Source organism: Nansenia antarctica, assembly GCF_963989245.1.
Source record: "Nansenia antarctica genome assembly, chromosome: 6".
Taxonomy (NCBI): Eukaryota; Metazoa; Chordata; class Actinopteri; order Argentiniformes; family Microstomatidae; genus Nansenia; species Nansenia antarctica.
Genome location: NC_137676.1, coordinates 54,383,703 through 54,401,286, shown reverse-complemented (window position 1 = coordinate 54,401,286; position 17,584 = coordinate 54,383,703). Strand labels below are relative to the sequence as shown.

Sequence of the window (17,584 nt, the reverse complement as noted above, 5' to 3'; positions counted from 1 at the left end):
GCATTCCATACGGCACACATCCATTTGCCCAGACGTGAAAAAACACGGGCGGGGACCATTATGGAGTCACAATGGAATGGATCCTACTGTTTGTTATCCCAATTATCATCATCATCATCAGCATCATCATCATCTTCGTTCTAATCCTCTTCGTGAACATCATAAGCCGTTGGATTGCATTGGAATGACTGGAATGTCAAAATAAGACCTAGAACTAATGCTCTCAAGTATAGAAGCATGGATGATATTTGATTATATAATCAGTTTGAGTTCATTTGAGTCAATTTGAGTCCATTTGAGTCGGAGGAAAACAAATCAAGCCTAAGAAATAAAGATTGGGTGAGCGAAATACTAGAGTGGGAAGGGACTAAAAGTGTTTTATCTATTCTCTTGGTGGAGGATATTTGTAGATAATGTCAAACCCTTAAGCATCATACAACTGGTTAGAGTTGATAGACCAGGCCAAAGGTACAGGCGCTGATAGGGTGTCCCAAAAACTGTCCCTCAAACATGACTGTTGCAAGAGACAGTGGCTGTGTTCGGAATAGCATACTAGCATACTACTCATACTAGATATGACGTAGATTTTGAGTATGTAGTGCGTTCACACTGTACAGTATGTGAGATTGGAGAATGCAAGAAATTGAGTAGGCGAGCAATTACTTCCGGGAAAATTGAAGTCAGTTACGATGGACACTTCTGGCATACTGCTTCCCCAAAATGCATTTCGCGTCCAGGGTTGCAGGATTGCGTCCAGGGTTGCCAGATGGGGCGGATAACCGCCGAATGGGCTACTTGATTTTGAGGTTATAGAAAGTTTAGGCTGTAAATTGTCAATCCCATCTGGCAACCCTGTGCGCTTTCAGCCTCGTCAAACTGCGTCATACGAACTTGTCATACAGATTTTGTTTACATTGTCCGATAGCCTGGGAACCGAAAGCTTGCAATAAACATAGTTTTTTGCACATATTTGAGTGTGCAGATGCTGCTTTCTTGCACTCTATTTGATACTCTTCAGTTGCAGCACCTAAGTCTGATCACGGATGAGCGGTGGTATTTTCACTATACTGGGAATTAACATGATGAAATGCATTCTTAGACCAGGCTAGTCGTCATGATTACAAATATGCCACTTGAAATGCATGAAATCCAAGTTTATTTGTGTCTTACACACATGTTCGCCTAGTATTTGACTGATTGTAGCCCAATCACGAATGATCCCAGTATTGTAGCTTCAGACGGACAAGTTGGTTGTAGTGCTTGCCCACGATATGTTATTGCTCATATATATTTATTTTAATCATGTTATTTTACCAACTGTTAAGACAACAATATAGTAAGCTAGTTACTTGAGCTAGCTAAAGATATTGGCCCCCCAAATCATTTTACAACGTGTTGTAATTATGTTACGATATTTCTGTCGAGTGAGTGAAGGTAAGCAACGTAGGGTGCGTTCGTAAAATCGCCCTGAGAGCGCCGGAGCGCACACTGGATGCAACGTCATAAAGGGACCAGGTAATTTGATTGGACAAGAGGCATTCCATGAGTGCTGATCATATTTCCAGGGCGAATTTACGAAAGCAGCTAGCGAACAGAAGACGCAAACAATCGTCAGATCAGATATATAAACGGGTTATTTTGGTAAACTGGACACATTTTGGGAATATATGTGGTTACTTTCTTGCCTGAAAACATATTAAAACTTCATCAAATGACATGTTAACACTTGTAAAGCCAAAATTACATATTTTAGGGTTTAAAATGGAGGTTTAAAATGGAGGTGAGGCTTGTCCCCACTAATTGGATTATCAGCCAAACCAGCACACCTGGCTGTCTCCACTCCCCATCAACCCTCTGCCTACATCTACTCTGGACTTCTACTCACTCATCGTCAGTTCTTCCCTAAGAATGACCTGGCAAGTATCCTATGTTACTAGTCGTTAACTTTGCTCTCGTGCCTATTTTTGTGACTTCTCTATTTCTTATGTACTGGCCTACCGTGGAGACTTACCTTGTTTTTCCGTTCCTCCACAGCCCACGCCAACCACTACCGCCAGCCCGCCAGGCTGAAACCCCCGGACTCTTCCTTTCAGTTGTTTCCCCTCCCCTACACTGTAAATAAATACCCTACGGGGCTTCACAGTATCCTGCCTCCATTGTCGTGTCCTTGAGCCCCCTCGCCCCCGTGTCATAACACTATCAGCTGTTTCGCTAGCAAACACGAAAGCTAACTTATTTGCAAAACAGCGCCCCCACCACCACGTCGGCTCAGTGCCGCAATTGCAGTTAGAAATGACAGAATCGAGTGCAGCGCTTGTAAAAAATACGACCGTCAGAGTTTTGTCGAGAGCTGGAGGCGGCCGCCTCATAATTCTCTATGCAGGAAAATCCCTGCTTGATACAGATCATGAACATATCGGTAAAATGATTTCGTTTTCTCCTGCAGCTGGGCATTTACATTATCTAATCCCCCATTGTTTCAATTCATCTGGTGCCTACTTGCGGACAGACTCACCGCGGGACACACCTCCTCCGCGACCACATTCATACATTTATTGACAAACTCATCAGCACTGGCCCGAACGGATGACTGGTATAACTGGGTTTCGGGTACAAACGTATTCTGCTGAGCTGATTTTAGCTTCGACACTTGTCTGCTCTCATTTGGTCTTGTAAACTAGCATACTTGTCTTTGTGGCTGGCTTCATAGTGTCGGCGCAGATTGTATTCTTTGAACACAGACACCGCTTCTTGACAGATGAGCCTTTTCTTTGCATTTAACAATAATAATCACTTGTGCACTGTTGGTTAAAAACCTTGCATTCTGAATAAACTTTTCTCTTTACCAACCATTTGGCCATTTTTCATCTCTCTGAATTTTTGTTCTAGCTCGCGTGCACCTGCTACAGATCCGTGCTCGTTCACTATGGAAAGTTACGTTGAATGTACCGCATTCTGTGGGCGGGTGAAACTAATAATGTTATTAATGAAAATAGTTTATAACTAAGGGAAATTTTAATTTGAAAGCCAACCTTTAATATCAAATACAGATATGATATGATTAAAACATATATTTAAAGTTTAATTTTCAAAATATGTTTCTGGCATTGTTGAGAGTGTGTGAGGGCGACGTTGTTCAAAGGGCCGGTCCAAGTGTGGGGGTGGGCCGTGTAGTTTGGGGACCCCTGGTGTAAATGGTCGGCTGGTTTTCACATACTTATTATGAATTTAGTAGGCAGTATGCAGTATATACTCATTGAGTATGCTAGTATGCAGTATGCTAGTATACCATTCCGAACACAGCCAACATCTCACCTGTGCCAAAGCTTTTGTTGTCAGGAAACCAAACACAAGGCTAACATAATCATAACGTTTCCTCTTCCATCCGTTTTATATGAAGCCTATACTGTTTTACTTTAAAACAATGCCTAATAATAATAATAATACCTGTATTTGTATAGCGCTTTTCCTGCAAACGTTGCAGCTCAATACTGATGCTAATGATGTGTGACTGCAAAAGTATAGCCTAAACCTAGGCCTATGTCAGCTACGGTCAGCTGAGACTAATCAGCTAATCATTCCAAGACCGAAAACAAAACACGGTGCAGCAGCTTTCAGTCACGCTGCCGCATGGTAAAAAATCCTGGAAAAAACTCCCTGAAGAAATCAAACAGGCCCAAACCCTTCAATCGAATAAAATGCTAAAAACCTTCATGTTTTGCAGTAGTTATGATTAAACACAAACACTTCTATATCCATTAACTATCGTCTTATTGAATGTTTTATCTATTTACTTCTTAGCCTATATTTGCTTTCATTCATTGTCATTTTTATTTTCTTACTATGCTCCTCTCACTGTATTTTTTATAATGTATCGTTAGCCTCGCATAAGTCATGCTTCACTTGTGGTCAGCCGAGCCATCTTTGTATGTAGTGTCAAAAATGCCTATGTCAAAGAGATGACTTGGGCAGATAGTGGTTTTGGAATGTAACAAGCATTCTGATATGCAATATAATAATAGGCAATAATGCAAAGTGAATCAGCAGTGTTAGGAGAGTAGAGTTAGGCAGATATCTCAATTTGGCCAAAATATGACTTTAGGCAATTATGCCATGAGGCTAACGGTATGTAAAAGCACTTTGAATTATCCCTGTTGTATGAAATGTGCCATACAAATAAACGTGCCTTGCCTTGCTTGTAGATAAACCTTTACATGGTGAGTTGTTTATGCTGCTTTTAGATAAACCTTTACACGGTGTGTTGTTTATGCTGCTTGTAGATAATTGTACATGGTGAGTTAAATGCTGCTTGTAGATAAACCTTTACATCGTAAATACGTGAATACGCGTTCGTAAATACGCTATGGAAATCTGATCAGCACTCATGGAATGCCTCTTGTCCAATCAGATTACTTGGTCCGGTTATGACGTTGAACCCAGTGTGCGCGCCGGCGCTCTCAGAGCGAATTTACGAACGCAGCATCGTGTGTCGTTTATGCTACTTGTAGCTGAACTAGCCAACAGTGTTCCAGTAGGGTGGTTACCTAGTTACCACCTGCTGCATAGCAACACGGGTGGGACCAATAGGGCTTCATTATCGGCGCGTGCAGAGGCAGCTATCTGCCCCAGACAAGCGCTGCCGCCGAAGTTGTTTACCACCAACGGTGGACATACTGTATGTTATGTTTTTAATGCGTCTATTTTTATGTTTAATGTTCAACCGTTTATATAAAATAAAAATGTATTCGGACGATGAGAACGGTTCCTATTATTTGAAGTGTCGCCGCAGTCGGCTCTTCCTGGAGTGCTGTTGGGCTGATCAGTCCGTTGAGCGCATGCGCAGGCCGCTGGTACTGCAGCACAGAGGGACGACGTCACCGACTCAAAGCAGGCAAGCCCAGACACACACCGCTGTCCGCTGGCCCGGCGATGAGCCGCTCACTTTACTCCAGCCAGATCACCGAGGCTCTTTGGGATCGATCGTCATCATTTGAGAGGAACCACTTATCAACACATGACACAGAAGAAACAGACCGATTTTTTTCTGCGCGTGCCATGTCCGGACAATGACATGACATAGTCCTTTTCCAACGTGATAGATAGGTCTACCTGTCAGAACTGGAATCTGAAGTATTGGGAGTCGGGACTGTTAAGTGTTGGAACCGTGAATCTCTCCTCCTCACATGACGATGCATCTGGAGGATGAGCTCTCCTCAGCAGCCGCCACGGGCGACACGGAGCGGGTCAGGGCTCTGCTCCAGGACGGGGTGGTGGATGTCAACGGGCTGAACCGCTTCGGACGCTCATCTCTCCAGGTCAGTGTCAGTGTCACGTTGGATCGTCCCTACGGATGCATATCGTGTCATGGCGGTGGCCTGACCAACCGTTAGGAGTCTATTTCAACAATAATATATTAGGCTAGTGCTTATTAGAGATATGCGTCGTGCTTGAAATACATCCAAGAAGCCTAGTTATTTGTATGTATGAACAACAGATTGTTCTGCCTGGTCCATAACATTCAGAATATTCTAAGTATTTGCATCTAAGCATTTATTAGGCTACAAACAATGTAGGCTGTATATCTGCTTTAAAATGTAATGCATGTTTAGTCTTTAAGGCTATTTACGCTTAATCTCTAATCTAAATCCTATCTTCTGGCTTTCAGGTGATCCAGCACTGCAAAGTGCGTCATTGTGCTTTGCATTGAAATTCATACATAAGTCTATATTGTTGTGCTTTATTGTTGGACACATTGTGACCTAAATGACCTGTCATTGTAGGCCTACATTTTCAATACAATAATACAAAATAAAAAACTTGACATCAAACAAAGGATTAATCAAAATAGACAACATGAACAAAAGGAAGTATATTCTGTGGAGGTCACGCCCAGTGAAAATGAGACATTGCTCTCCTAAAAAGTCATATTTAATCATAATAAATGGCCTATTTTGCAACTGTTTCTACTATAAAAAATTCCATAATTTACAGTAGGCCTATTGGCCTGAATACTTAAACATTTAATCGACATGCATATATCGACATGTGCTCTCTGCCTGTTAAGCAGTAATAACGAAATTATGAAGTATTGGGCCTATAGCAATCATAGACCTTATTACAATTTTAAAAAGTGTTCTTTAAGGGTATGCCGTGACATTCGTGGTGACATATGACTCATTTACACATGTAGACAGTTTTTTGGTTAGTTTTCTTTACCATATATGGGCCGAATTGTATCCCTAATTATTGTTATTTGTCATTATCGGTTGTTAGGTGATGATGATGGGAAGCACACCTGTGGCGCTGTTATTACTGGAGGGAGGAGCGGACCCCAACGTCGCCGACAGGCACACGGGCACGACACCGCTACACGACACGGCAAGAGGGGGCTTTTTAGACACGGCAGAACTCCTGGTCCAATTCTTTGCTGATCCAAGAGCCCTGGACAAAAAAAACTGTCGACCTATCGACTTGGCACGAGAGAACGGCCACATGGATGTTGTTGCGTTTCTGGAGACTTTGTGAAATCGAAGATTTATTTGTCATATAGGCCTACTAACCCTAATTTAATGTCATTCCTGTAGGCTATAGCCTACGATTTTTTTCCTTTGGAATTGTCTATCTTATTTGTTTAGAGTATTGGCCATTTTCTTTTTAATACGGTTTTATATATTTTTGAAAAATAAATATATATAAGAAAATTGGAAAGTGGCAATACGATGGACACCATTTTGAGAGAGTGAGAAATATGCTGAACCAAAAAATAAAAGCAGACAAAATAATATAGAATTCACAAGAAACTGCCTGCACTTTTGATTGTATTTTATGATAAGATGTATTTTTATTCGAAAAGAATACAATAATTGTATTTAATACAAACCCATTACATTTGGATTAAAACGCCCATGCTTTTACAAGAATATGCTACAGTATGTTATTAGAAAATGGGTCGTGTGTTATTTACTGTAGTTCAACGACGTTTGGACATTATTTGATAGGTAAATTGAAATGCATTTGCTCCTATGAAGTTATTTTCAGTGTAACATGAAGTCAACGTTTTACACAGAAATGTACGCAATTAATGAATACGTAAATAGGAGATCCGTTTGTAATTTATCAATTATAGAGTAGCCTAAGCTATATAGCGAACGAAATCTAAAACTGTATTGCCTCTGTTGCGATAAGGAGCCTAAGGTGTGTCCACTCTGATCTCCCCCAATAACCCATTACACAACCTAGACCATACATGTTTGTGTAAACGAATGTGTCAAGACTGCAATAATGCATGAGTAATAGCAATTGACACGAGTAATAGCCTAACTGTTTCAAAACCACCATCGTAACATGTAAATTATTATTTCCCCCTCTTCAATTAGGCCTACTTAGATACTTTAGGCCTACTTTCCCAAATATTTCAGCCTTGGAGTTGAACAAAAAGTCAACATGTACTGTAGTGTGTACATGTAAGCAGAGATAGCAGAGATGGGCGTTTCCTATCAATTCAAATTGCACCAATTCCACCAATGATGCAAGATCGTGGTCCATATGTAGGCCTACATTTTGCATTACATATAAATATGAACATGTATCCGCCAACTTCATTTTCTTTGAATGCTCAAACCATATTTCGGCCTACTGTAGGCCTATGAACGCAAAAACAATCTTCGGAGAAGCATAAACAAACCGACGTGGACGCGACGTGTAACGCCCCTTGCAGTTTCTCTTGTTATCACGTCTCACCAGACAATCGGCGATGCCACAAATAACTTTGGTGCAAAATGTTGCAGCAACGATCAACATAGGAGTGTATTACGAAAAAAAGTTGGACAATTGTACTTTGAGTGGAAACATGTATTTAGGCCTAAAATTGGGCACCCGCTACCCTGAGTGCAATGACTACAATGTAATCACATTTCTCGAGTGTGAATATTTTATTTTGCATTGGCATTCTAATTTGAAACGTTTAGTAGCTGTCCGAATAATAGGAAACATGTTTGTCAATGTGTGCATGGATAGGCTTATACATTACAAACAATGTATGTCGAAAACGAACTAAATAGAAATATTAGACAATGATGTAATTTAGCCTGCAATAATAATCATATTAAATTATCAATAATAATAATAATTAGGGGAGATTCTTTTATTTCAAGTGCCACTTCAAGAATGTTGAAGTTCAACATCACAGTCACTCTACACAATTGGTCGAAATAACAGGTGAAATCCCATAATAGTATATATATTTCAAATACATAATTGGGTCTGCATCAATGTACAAGTCACCCCCTCATCACCATCCCTAGTTTGAAGCATTGTGGTAGCTACATCATGTACGCTTCTCATCACCTGCGGACCAGGGACTTTGGACTATAGGACTAGTGATCCGCAACGCCCCCGGGCTCCTTCAAATGAGCCCTTATCGGTTTTGCTTTGTCTGTTTTCTGTTTTCAATTTTGTAGAGTGACTGGGGTGATGTTGAACTTCACTTCACTCATCTGTTCTAGTCGATGTTTTGCTTTGTTTGTTTTCTGTTTTGTCTGTCTGACCATTTCCCTTAAGTTTTTTTTTTTTGAAAGGCGCTATAGAAATTGAAGTTATTATTATTATTATTATTATTATTATTATTATTCTTCTTCTGAGGGACCCTGAAAAAGCAAGGTTATGCATGGAGAAATCTAGAAATGTATATTCCACTCAAATACATTTTTGCTAAAAGCAAATGCAAACAGGTCTTTATTTTGAATCAATTTCAAAATGTTGGGGGGAATGTTTGAACTGTAAGACAACTTTAAAAGTGTTTTGAGATTTTGACATCAGCAGAAAAACTATCTCTATATATTAGGCTCTACATAATATACTATTGTATTATATTAGGGTAGCATTTATTATTTATATACTATATTTATGTATTTTAATTATTATCAGATCATTATTATTGTGTATAGTATATAACTATACTAATATAATATTATGAAGCGATAGAAAAAGAAAATGTCATTATCATTATATATAAACAAAATCTCTCTTTCTCTCTCTCAACATAATTTCAAAGGATGATGAGACTGTCAATGTTTTTTGTTTGTTTTTCAAATACACTTTTTATTTCATTTATGCCACATCATCAGTTCACAATTTCCACACAGTCTGACATCCGATCTGGAGGGAAATGAAAGGTCTGTACAATAATTTGTGCTGTGACACTTTCTACCACAGCTCACGTGTGCAATGTACCGTCGCCAGGTCTGCGGACAGGAATGAATCATGCATGGGACAGCTAGCCACTCTGAAAGTACCTACAACAACCACGTCAGTTCTGTAACATGTATCAGACATTGCAACACCAACCCGCCGTACATCCTGTGGCCTTACCAAAGAAAACAACCAACCTCCAACTTCCTGATTATAATTTTTTTTTAAATGAAAGCAAATCAAGAATCTTAAAGTTTATTCATTGAATTCTACTTGATTTTTGTTACATGTTACATGTAAGCCAGAAACCTCTTGTTGACAATAGAACAGTCTCTTACCGAGCCAAATGATCCCTGACTACTGTCATCCCTAATGCATCACCACCATGGAAGAAGTGTTAAGGGCAGATAGTTCCGGAAGGCCTCGTCCACTGTCACATGGTGACAAGGCATCATCAGACATGCCCTCGGTGTACAAAGACTCAATACAAAGACATCTGGCTTATGAAATAGGGCCAATTTAGTGAAAAGTATATAATACTATAAACGTTTCATGAAATGAAAAGTATGTATATCCTATTATGGGCCTTACATTTGCATTGAGGAGTTAACAATATCAACAAAGCAGTTTGACCTCAGTGTGAGACAACCGCATAACCGACAGGCCCCGATTGCCTTTCTCCAGCGCACTACTGTATGAGTAGGTATGCGCTTGCCTTGTACACTTCCCACATTCATTTAGAAGCGCACGTGTGCAAGTATGCACTTCCTCACAGATTTTACAGGCGAAAGGATGGGTCTAAGCTTAGACGCTTACATCGGTTCGTTCCCTGTTGAAGTCAGTGTGAGAAACGGCATTGTTCAGAAGGCCCGAGGAGGGGGAAGCGGTTAGGAGGGTGTGGCAGAGAGCGGCCGACGGACATGTCTTGAATTACAGATGAAATAGTTCAAGTAGAGCAACGGTAAACAACCACACCGGATAAGCCAGCGGTTGTTTTCATTTGAATGTCTCTGTGTCAATACTAACCACAAAATATAAACCGCCACTTCTCCCCCCCATATACATATATACATACAGTTTTTTAGGAGACACTTTATTTTGCATTTAGAATATTTTTTTGGGGTACACATGATCTATCTGAAAGCAAGCTGGAAAATATGTTTTTTTGACGAACGCATGCACTGACCGGGGGGATGACATGACATGGTCGGATGGATGGAAAGGTTGTTTGGAATAATAACAGAGGGTGAGATGTACAGTGCACATTCTGGGAAAGGGCTTCCTCCATGATTGAATGTGTTTAAAAAGTGAGGAGGGTTTTCAAACATTCCATGATTAAATGTGTTTAAAAAGTGAGGAGTTTTTTTTTACAGAAAACATGCATATCAGGCACTTTTTTTTCTTTTTCGTTTGTTTGTTAAATTGTGATTCACTGAAGACAAATCCATGGAATGAGACGGGAGAGTCCATTGTCCGTTATTAGCGGGGGGTGGAGATGAGGGCGGGGTCTGTGGGGGTGACTCATTCATGGTGGATTTCCCCGAACCGCCCCCCCCCCGCCGCCTCAGTGTTTCGGAAGCATTATTGAGGACTGTGCCGTCGTCTGAAAAACACAGAAGATAAGAGGAAGAATTAGACACAAACTACCACAGCACAACGCTTCACTCTCATTACTCACATTACTGGAAGTGCGCTTGAGGAGTTTGGTTAGAAGCCTTCAGTGAAATTCAGTTTGGTGCTTTGAGTTGCATTTCATGTACGAAAGGCACTATATCAATAAAGCTTTACTTACTTACTAGGACTGTCTGAAATCCATACTTCTCAATAACAAAAACGTTCAGCAAAAACAACAAGTGCCTATCACTTCCTGTTGTTCTGGGAAACCCCTTATCGTAGTTCCCCAAATACACCTCTGCGTGTCACAGTCGACGCTTGATCAAGACGATGAGTATTTGGGGAACTTGCAGGTAAGAGTTTAGACCCGGGTTAGGTAAACATAGGGTGTGGTCGTTTGGCTGTGGCTACAAATCAAATCCAAATAAAATCGAAGGTGATTTTTCCGTACATCGCACACGGACATAACTGACATGCTTTGGGATCAACGAAACAAAAGAAGGCAAGGCAGGTTTATTTGGATAGCACATTTCAGACAACAGGGGCAATTCAAAGTGCTTTACATATACCGGGGAAACAATATAGTATAGTATAGTTCCAGAAGGTAGCAGGAAGAACAGGATGATCTTCTCAGCCGAACCCTCTAACCCTCTAGCCCCCTGTACTGTTTCCCTGGTGTCATAATAAAACAAATTAATTCGAGAAATGTAAATAAAAACTTCCTTCTTCTAGCACGACGACTGCTAATGGCTCCAGGCCTGAGCATAGCTTACTTTTCCCTGCTATGACTGGTGGTGGACAGATGATTCACTGACTTAGCCAATTGTATTTTGTTTGTAGGGGTTCGGCAGTGGCTCAGGAGGTAGAGCCGGCGTCTAATGATTGCAAGGGTCGGCAGTTCGAACCCCGGCGAGGTGTCCTCGAGCAATACACTGAATCCCTAATTGCTCCAGGGGCGCCGTCTATGGCCGACCCCGTGCCCAGAGCATAAAATACCAAATTCCAACAATTGACTGGAACTTCAGACGACAGGCTAGGTAAGATGAATAACATCCTGGGCCCCCGAATTGGTTAGAAGCCTTCAGTGGAATGATCAGTTTGGTTTCAGGTTTAGCCTCAAATGACGTCCTGTGTGAGCCAGGCCTTCCGTTTCAACTTTACCGTTTATTTTAAACCCATTGTTTCTGATAAATTCACCAGCAAGCCTGGTTTTACCCTGTGTGTGTGTGTGTGTGTGTGTGTGTGTGTGTGCGTGTGCGAGGGTGTGTGTGTGTGTGTGTGTGTGTGTGTACATGCGTGGGTGTGTGTGTGTGTGTGTGCGCGTGTGTGTGTGCATGTGTGTGTGTGTGTGTGTGTGTGTGTGCATCTGTGTGTGTGTGTGTGTGTGTGTGTGTGTGTGTACATGCATGGGCGTGTGTGTGTGTGTGTGTGTGTACATGCGTGGGTGCGTGTATGTGTGTGTGTGTGTGTGTGTGTGTGTGGTCTCTGGATGCATCTCTCAGCACTAGCCTCTGACTAACAAACTGCCTTGGTGAAACGCAGGCCAGGGAACCTTCTCCTCCTCAGCTGGGCCAGACTGAGACGCTCATACCTGGTCCACAGAACCAGGGGATGTGATCAGGGATGTGAACTACTGGAGTACTGGAGTACTCATACTAGAGGAAGAAAAAGCCCCCAAATGATTGGATACGGTATATACAGGGATGCTTGAAAGCATGTGAACCCCTTGTGCAATCTTTTTTGTTTATACCATGAAATCTTTATTTAATCAGAGGCAGTCTTTTTTATCCGACATAACAGGTTTATATTGACCAATTCCATGTGTATTATATATTACCTACTTGATTTAACCATGGCAACGTGGGGTTCATGAATTTTTGCACCTGCACTAATTTCTGTATAATTTAGTTCCCCAACTACACACATGATTCCCTCTAACTAACGTATGGAATTGGTCAATATAAACCTGTTATGCCAGATAAAAAAAGACTGGTTCTGATTAAATTAAGATTTCATGGTAAAAACAAAAGAAAAAACACTGTGCAATGTTGTTTATTGCGAGCTTTCAGTCATAGACCTTCTTCAAGCATGGCAAAGGTAAAAATTGTAAAAACAAACAAATAAATCAATAATTGTGATCTTAATCTGTGATCTTAATCCTGTGCAAATCTGTCCGTAATTTAATTTAATTTAATTTGTAAGGTGTAAAAGTTCCACCGCAAATGACCTACTGTATTTCGCACAAAACAGACGTCCTGTGATAATATTAGTCCTGTTCGAATCAGCATCTCTGTAATTTGGGGTCGCTTGCAATGTTTTTACTTTTCTCCGCGCCTTTTTTCCGCCATGTTTTTTCTGCTGCGGTCGAAATTATAAATGAAAGTTCTGACAGCGTTTTGGGTGCAAACCCAGGAGACTAATCTCTCTACACAGCATGGAGACCCCTTCACAGAAACAGCAAGCTCAAATCCAGAGCAAAATCTCGAAAGATGATGAGATGGGTGACATGCATGGCTTGTTCCATATCTACTATGTATAATAGATATCAATTATATATCTATATATGCCTTGTTACATATATATCTCCTTGCATATCTATGTTACAGAGCCTTGACATCATATCCGGGGGGTAATGTCAGTAAATTCAAGCAAAATACAGACTTAGCTTATCCTGTGCGCTGCACGAAAAACACAGACGTGATTTCTAAATCACACGAGGTCCCCAGATCATACTAGTCCCGTGTGAATACGACTATAGGCTGTACATAGCAATTCATCGTGTCTCTCTTTGATGACACTTTGGCAACAGCAGCTACACAACGAGCGATTGTCACGCAGCACTATGGTAGGCCACATCAGGCCATGATACATGATACACACACACACACCCCCACCTCCCTCCCTCCCTCCCTCCCCCGTCTCCGATGATCACCAGACGGACGGTTCTCACACCATGTCGGCCTCCCAATTGCGAATTAAGTTGCGGTGCTTTTTTTTTTACTGTTTGATAACTCATAAGGACCCAGGGCCCTGGTAAGCCTGTGTGTTCCTCTGGGCCTGCCTGCTACACATGAATACATATAGATATGTATTCATAGACTCAGATGGGACCTCTGATTGACCCCGTGTACATAGACGCACACTCACACACACCATTCGATGGTAACCCGAGCCAATGGGCGAACATCATTGCTGCACCTGTCTCTGCCCTCTCTCTCTGCCCTCTCTCTCTTCTCTCTCTCTTCTCTCTCTCTCTCTCTCTTTCTTCTCTCTCTCTCTTCTCTCTTCTCTCTCATAAACTCTGGAGGATGGTAAAGGGACGTTCCACTTCTATGCCATTTAGCTGGTGCATATTAGTGGAACCTCCCTTTAAAGCATAGTTGATTGTTGATACTTCTTTAAACCATTTCCCTGGTTTGGCTTTCAACTTGGCTGTAGTTGATTAGCCCAGACAGTTTCTTTTTGTTACATTATTTGCTTTCTTTAATACTGAGTAGTCATATTTTCAAGCTTTTTGTACCGTGTATGGTTGTCAAAGATGGAATGCGGTTTTTAGTCAGTCAGTGCCTCGAGTAACAGACATATCTCTCAATGTCTCAATTCTCCAACCTTTTCCTAAAATATGCAAATACACACATATCCGACAAATACTCCACTAAGCGTACTATCACTAAGTACATGTTCTTACTTTCAGGGTCTTTATCGTGTGAGTCCAGTCCATCTGGCAGATCTGAGGGATGGCGGTGAGCAGGATGCTACTGGCCTTGTTGGCATTCTCCTTCATCGTCTTCAACACGTTGTCCACACAGACCTGCAGATCCAGAGAGAGAGGGAGGAAGAGAGAGATTTAGGAAATGAAACTTGTTGAAACCTGATTTTAAGCCTGTTTTAAGCCAAGAATATGTAGTATATATGTGTGTGTGTGTGTGTGTGTGTGTGTGTGTGTGTGTGTGTGTGTGTGTGTGTGTGTGTGTGTGGGCCAGTGAGAAGTGAGAAATAAAAAAATAAAAAAATGCGGTTGACTCTTTCCTCTTTACTTGACTTTATTAAGCCCCATTGTCGTGTTGGAAGTTGGCCTGAGGACATACAGCATTCTCACGTCGACTCGGGACGCTCCCGTAGTGTCTTGTGTACACACACGCACCTCGCTGACACCCCCGGTAGAGAGACGGCAGCGGCACACACACCGGGACGGTCACCGAGCCGGTCGGACCGGTTTCAGAAACGTAGAACGTAGAACTCCACTATGACTTTCACTTTCATTTCAGCCCCGTGACGGTGCGCGTCTCCGAGCGAGCGCGTTTAATCGTTTAACGGCTTTTAACAACCGATCACCCAACCGGGCTTCGGTACCCGTGGAAGCGGTACGGTATCAGAGGCGACAGGGACAGTTTGTAGCCTACTATATGACGTTTTGGTTTGTTATGAAACCCCATTTGTTTCCGTTTCAAATGAAATAGGACGGGGTCAGATCAGATGACTGCAGGACTTCGACTCCAATCGATACTTAAAGTCTGACGGACAATTAAAAAAAACTTGGAGCACAGGGGAAAAAATGAAACGAAAGATGACAGGGCATAAGATAAGCAGCTATCTAATCCATTGCGAGGGGCCAATTAAGCCCATTATTCAACCCGTTATCAGGTTTAACAGCATCAAGGAGATAGCACATTTATGTTGCGCACGTCTTTAATTGCCTTCGTTATGATAACTAATCGCACTAATCGACTTGCAAGAGTCACCAGGTCAAACATTCACCGCTGTTCCAAACATGGTCAAACATTCACCACTGATATCAACTTCTGTGACCTCACATAACCTTGTGTTATGTCACTGGTCCTAGTTCAGCGGCTGGGGGGCTGATGTTGTGGTGCTGGTGTGAGTCTTCCCAGCAGCCTGCCTGGCCCTGGCCGGCCTTCTGACTCTGGTGACTCAACCTCCGCTGGCAGGAGGCACACACACCGGAGGCTGGCAGGGCTGAGGGAGGGGAGGGAGGGAGGGACGGAGAGGGGAGAGAGAGAGAGGACGCAGCAGTGCTTCATTTGAGACGCAGTGGGAGGGAGGGAGGGAGGGAGGGGAGGGGAGGGGAGGGGTGGAAGGATGTGGCGTGGTGGTGCAACCGGAGGTGGAAGGCAGCCCAGAGGTCAGCTGCAGGAACCAGGAAGGGGGATGTGGAGGAGAAGAGGGGAAGTCGAGCCTCCCTTCCCCCAGACATCGTATATCATCTGGGCCGGGCCTGAGAGTGGGCTGTGGTCAACTACTGGCACTCGGAAGCCATTAGAACACAGGCGTGTGTGTGTGTGTGTGTGTGTGTGTGTGTGTGTGTGTGAGATCCTTCAGAGTGACACAATCGCTGTGTGAAGCGTTGCAAATAGAAACACAACTGCATGTGAAATGCTGACGGGGGGAGGAAGGAGAGAGCAGCAGAGACGTCCTTCTTGGCTGAGATTGATCATTCCAAACATATGACTGGTCAATCACAGTCCAGTTCCTATTCCTGTAAGTAAGCTGCTTTGTGATAGACGCACACTAAAGTACTTTCCCATGAATTGTGTGTTGGAGCGTGCCAGATTTAACTCACTGACTTCCAAAGAATTGCAGAACACTCGCGTGTTTGTATGTGGTATTTCCCTAGCAACAATACTTTGTTAGTGTTGTGGTTTTATATCATTTTATACTGAGAAATGTAAGTCTCTCTACAGTTTGGCAAATCTAGCAGCTGGGTATACACAATAGCAAAAATACATTTGCTACAAAATGAAGCACCCATCATTCATAAATGTTTGGGTGAATAAAGTCATCATTGGCACTAAATGAGTTCAAAGTACATTTCATTATGGTTAATGTGTTAAGAGCTTTTACAACTCTGGCTGAGTTTGTCTGTGATGGCACTTCATCGTGTTCAATTGAACCATAAATCTTCTTCTCCAACACGTTGGAGGAGAGACAATCTGGATGTGAGCAATGGTGAAGTGATGTGATCAGGGAAGTGACCGACTCAGTGACAGACACAGGATATGAAAACAAAGAGGCTGTATCGAAAAATTCAGAGTAAAAAAATAAATGTAAAAAAAGTAAATAAAAAGATTATCTGGAAGTCTCAAATCTGCTTTTGGAATTAACTATTGTCCTCAACCTCTTTGATGTGGTGTAGTCATACAGTCAAGAGAATTCCCAGATTCCCGACCACAGGAAAAACACTATTAAGCCAAGGAAGCAGGAGGGTAGACTGATACACTTTCTTTTTCACTTTCAACCAGGAAGTGATTCACAACTGTGTTGCTTCCAAAATCGGTCGTTTTTTTCTTCCATTTCCAATCTAGCATTGGAACACAAACGTAATATGTCGTAGACGTGACAATCGTTCTAATGTAATGGATCCCAGGGACACAGTAATGTGTTAATAATTCATTATATTTATATTAGCGCTTTTCCGAGGCTCAAAGGCGCTGACAATATGGGAAAAACAGAAACACACAAGCAACAAGCAACAGATAACATGAGCACATAGAACACAGAGTTAACGAACAGGCACAGGGAACAATTAAGACAGCATTGTCCAGGGGAGGAGGTGGGGTGGCAGGGTTGCTAAGTGGGGACAATCCTGGTTAAAATGAACGAAATACATCCAAACGCTTGAATGAAATGAACCTCACTGGTCTCAGGGGGGGGGGGGGGGGGGGGGAGGGGAAGTCTCTCTCTGGTAAGGAGGTCGGGGACAGCCCTGCGCTGTCTCTCGCTCTGATCTCGGCCGACCTCGTTAATCATCGACTGAATCCAC

General features: G+C 42.2%; 2 protein-coding genes across 2 annotated transcripts in view; one reads left to right on the top strand and one right to left on the bottom strand.

Moving 5' to 3' along the window:
- The first annotated feature begins 5,003 nt into the window (after positions 1-5,003).
- Positions 5,004-6,740, top strand: cdkn2a/b (cyclin-dependent kinase inhibitor 2A/B (p15, inhibits CDK4)). The gene is made up of 2 exons (XM_080533749.1): positions 5,004-5,315; positions 6,274-6,740. Exons 1-2 carry the CDS (start codon positions 5,184-5,186, stop codon positions 6,523-6,525), a joined length of 384 nt encoding a protein of 127 aa, XP_080389875.1. The 5' UTR covers positions 5,004-5,183; the 3' UTR covers positions 6,526-6,740.
- Positions 6,741-9,123: 2,383 nt separating this feature from the next.
- mtap (methylthioadenosine phosphorylase) overlaps positions 9,124-17,584 on the bottom strand; it is a 28,790-nt gene continuing 20,329 nt past the window's right edge. Inside the window, exons 7-8 of the mRNA XM_080533190.1 lie at positions 14,492-14,614; positions 9,124-10,792 (exon numbers count right to left, since the gene is read on the bottom strand). Coding sequence (XP_080389316.1) covers positions 10,754-10,792; positions 14,492-14,614 — 162 coding nt within the window. The 3' untranslated portion in view covers positions 9,124-10,753. The remainder of the gene's footprint in view (positions 10,793-14,491; positions 14,615-17,584) is intronic.

What these genes read in the sequence shown, in the direction of transcription:
- cdkn2a/b (XM_080533749.1), top strand. Translation starts at nt 5,184, where the DNA reads ATGACGATGCATCTGGAGGATGAGCTCTCCTCAGCAGCCGCCACGGGC. An exon ending in TCGGACGCTCATCTCTCCAG is followed by an intron (nt 5,316 to 6,273) that starts GTCAGTGTCAGT and finishes ATCGGTTGTTAG; the next exon opens with GTGATGATGATGGGAAGCAC.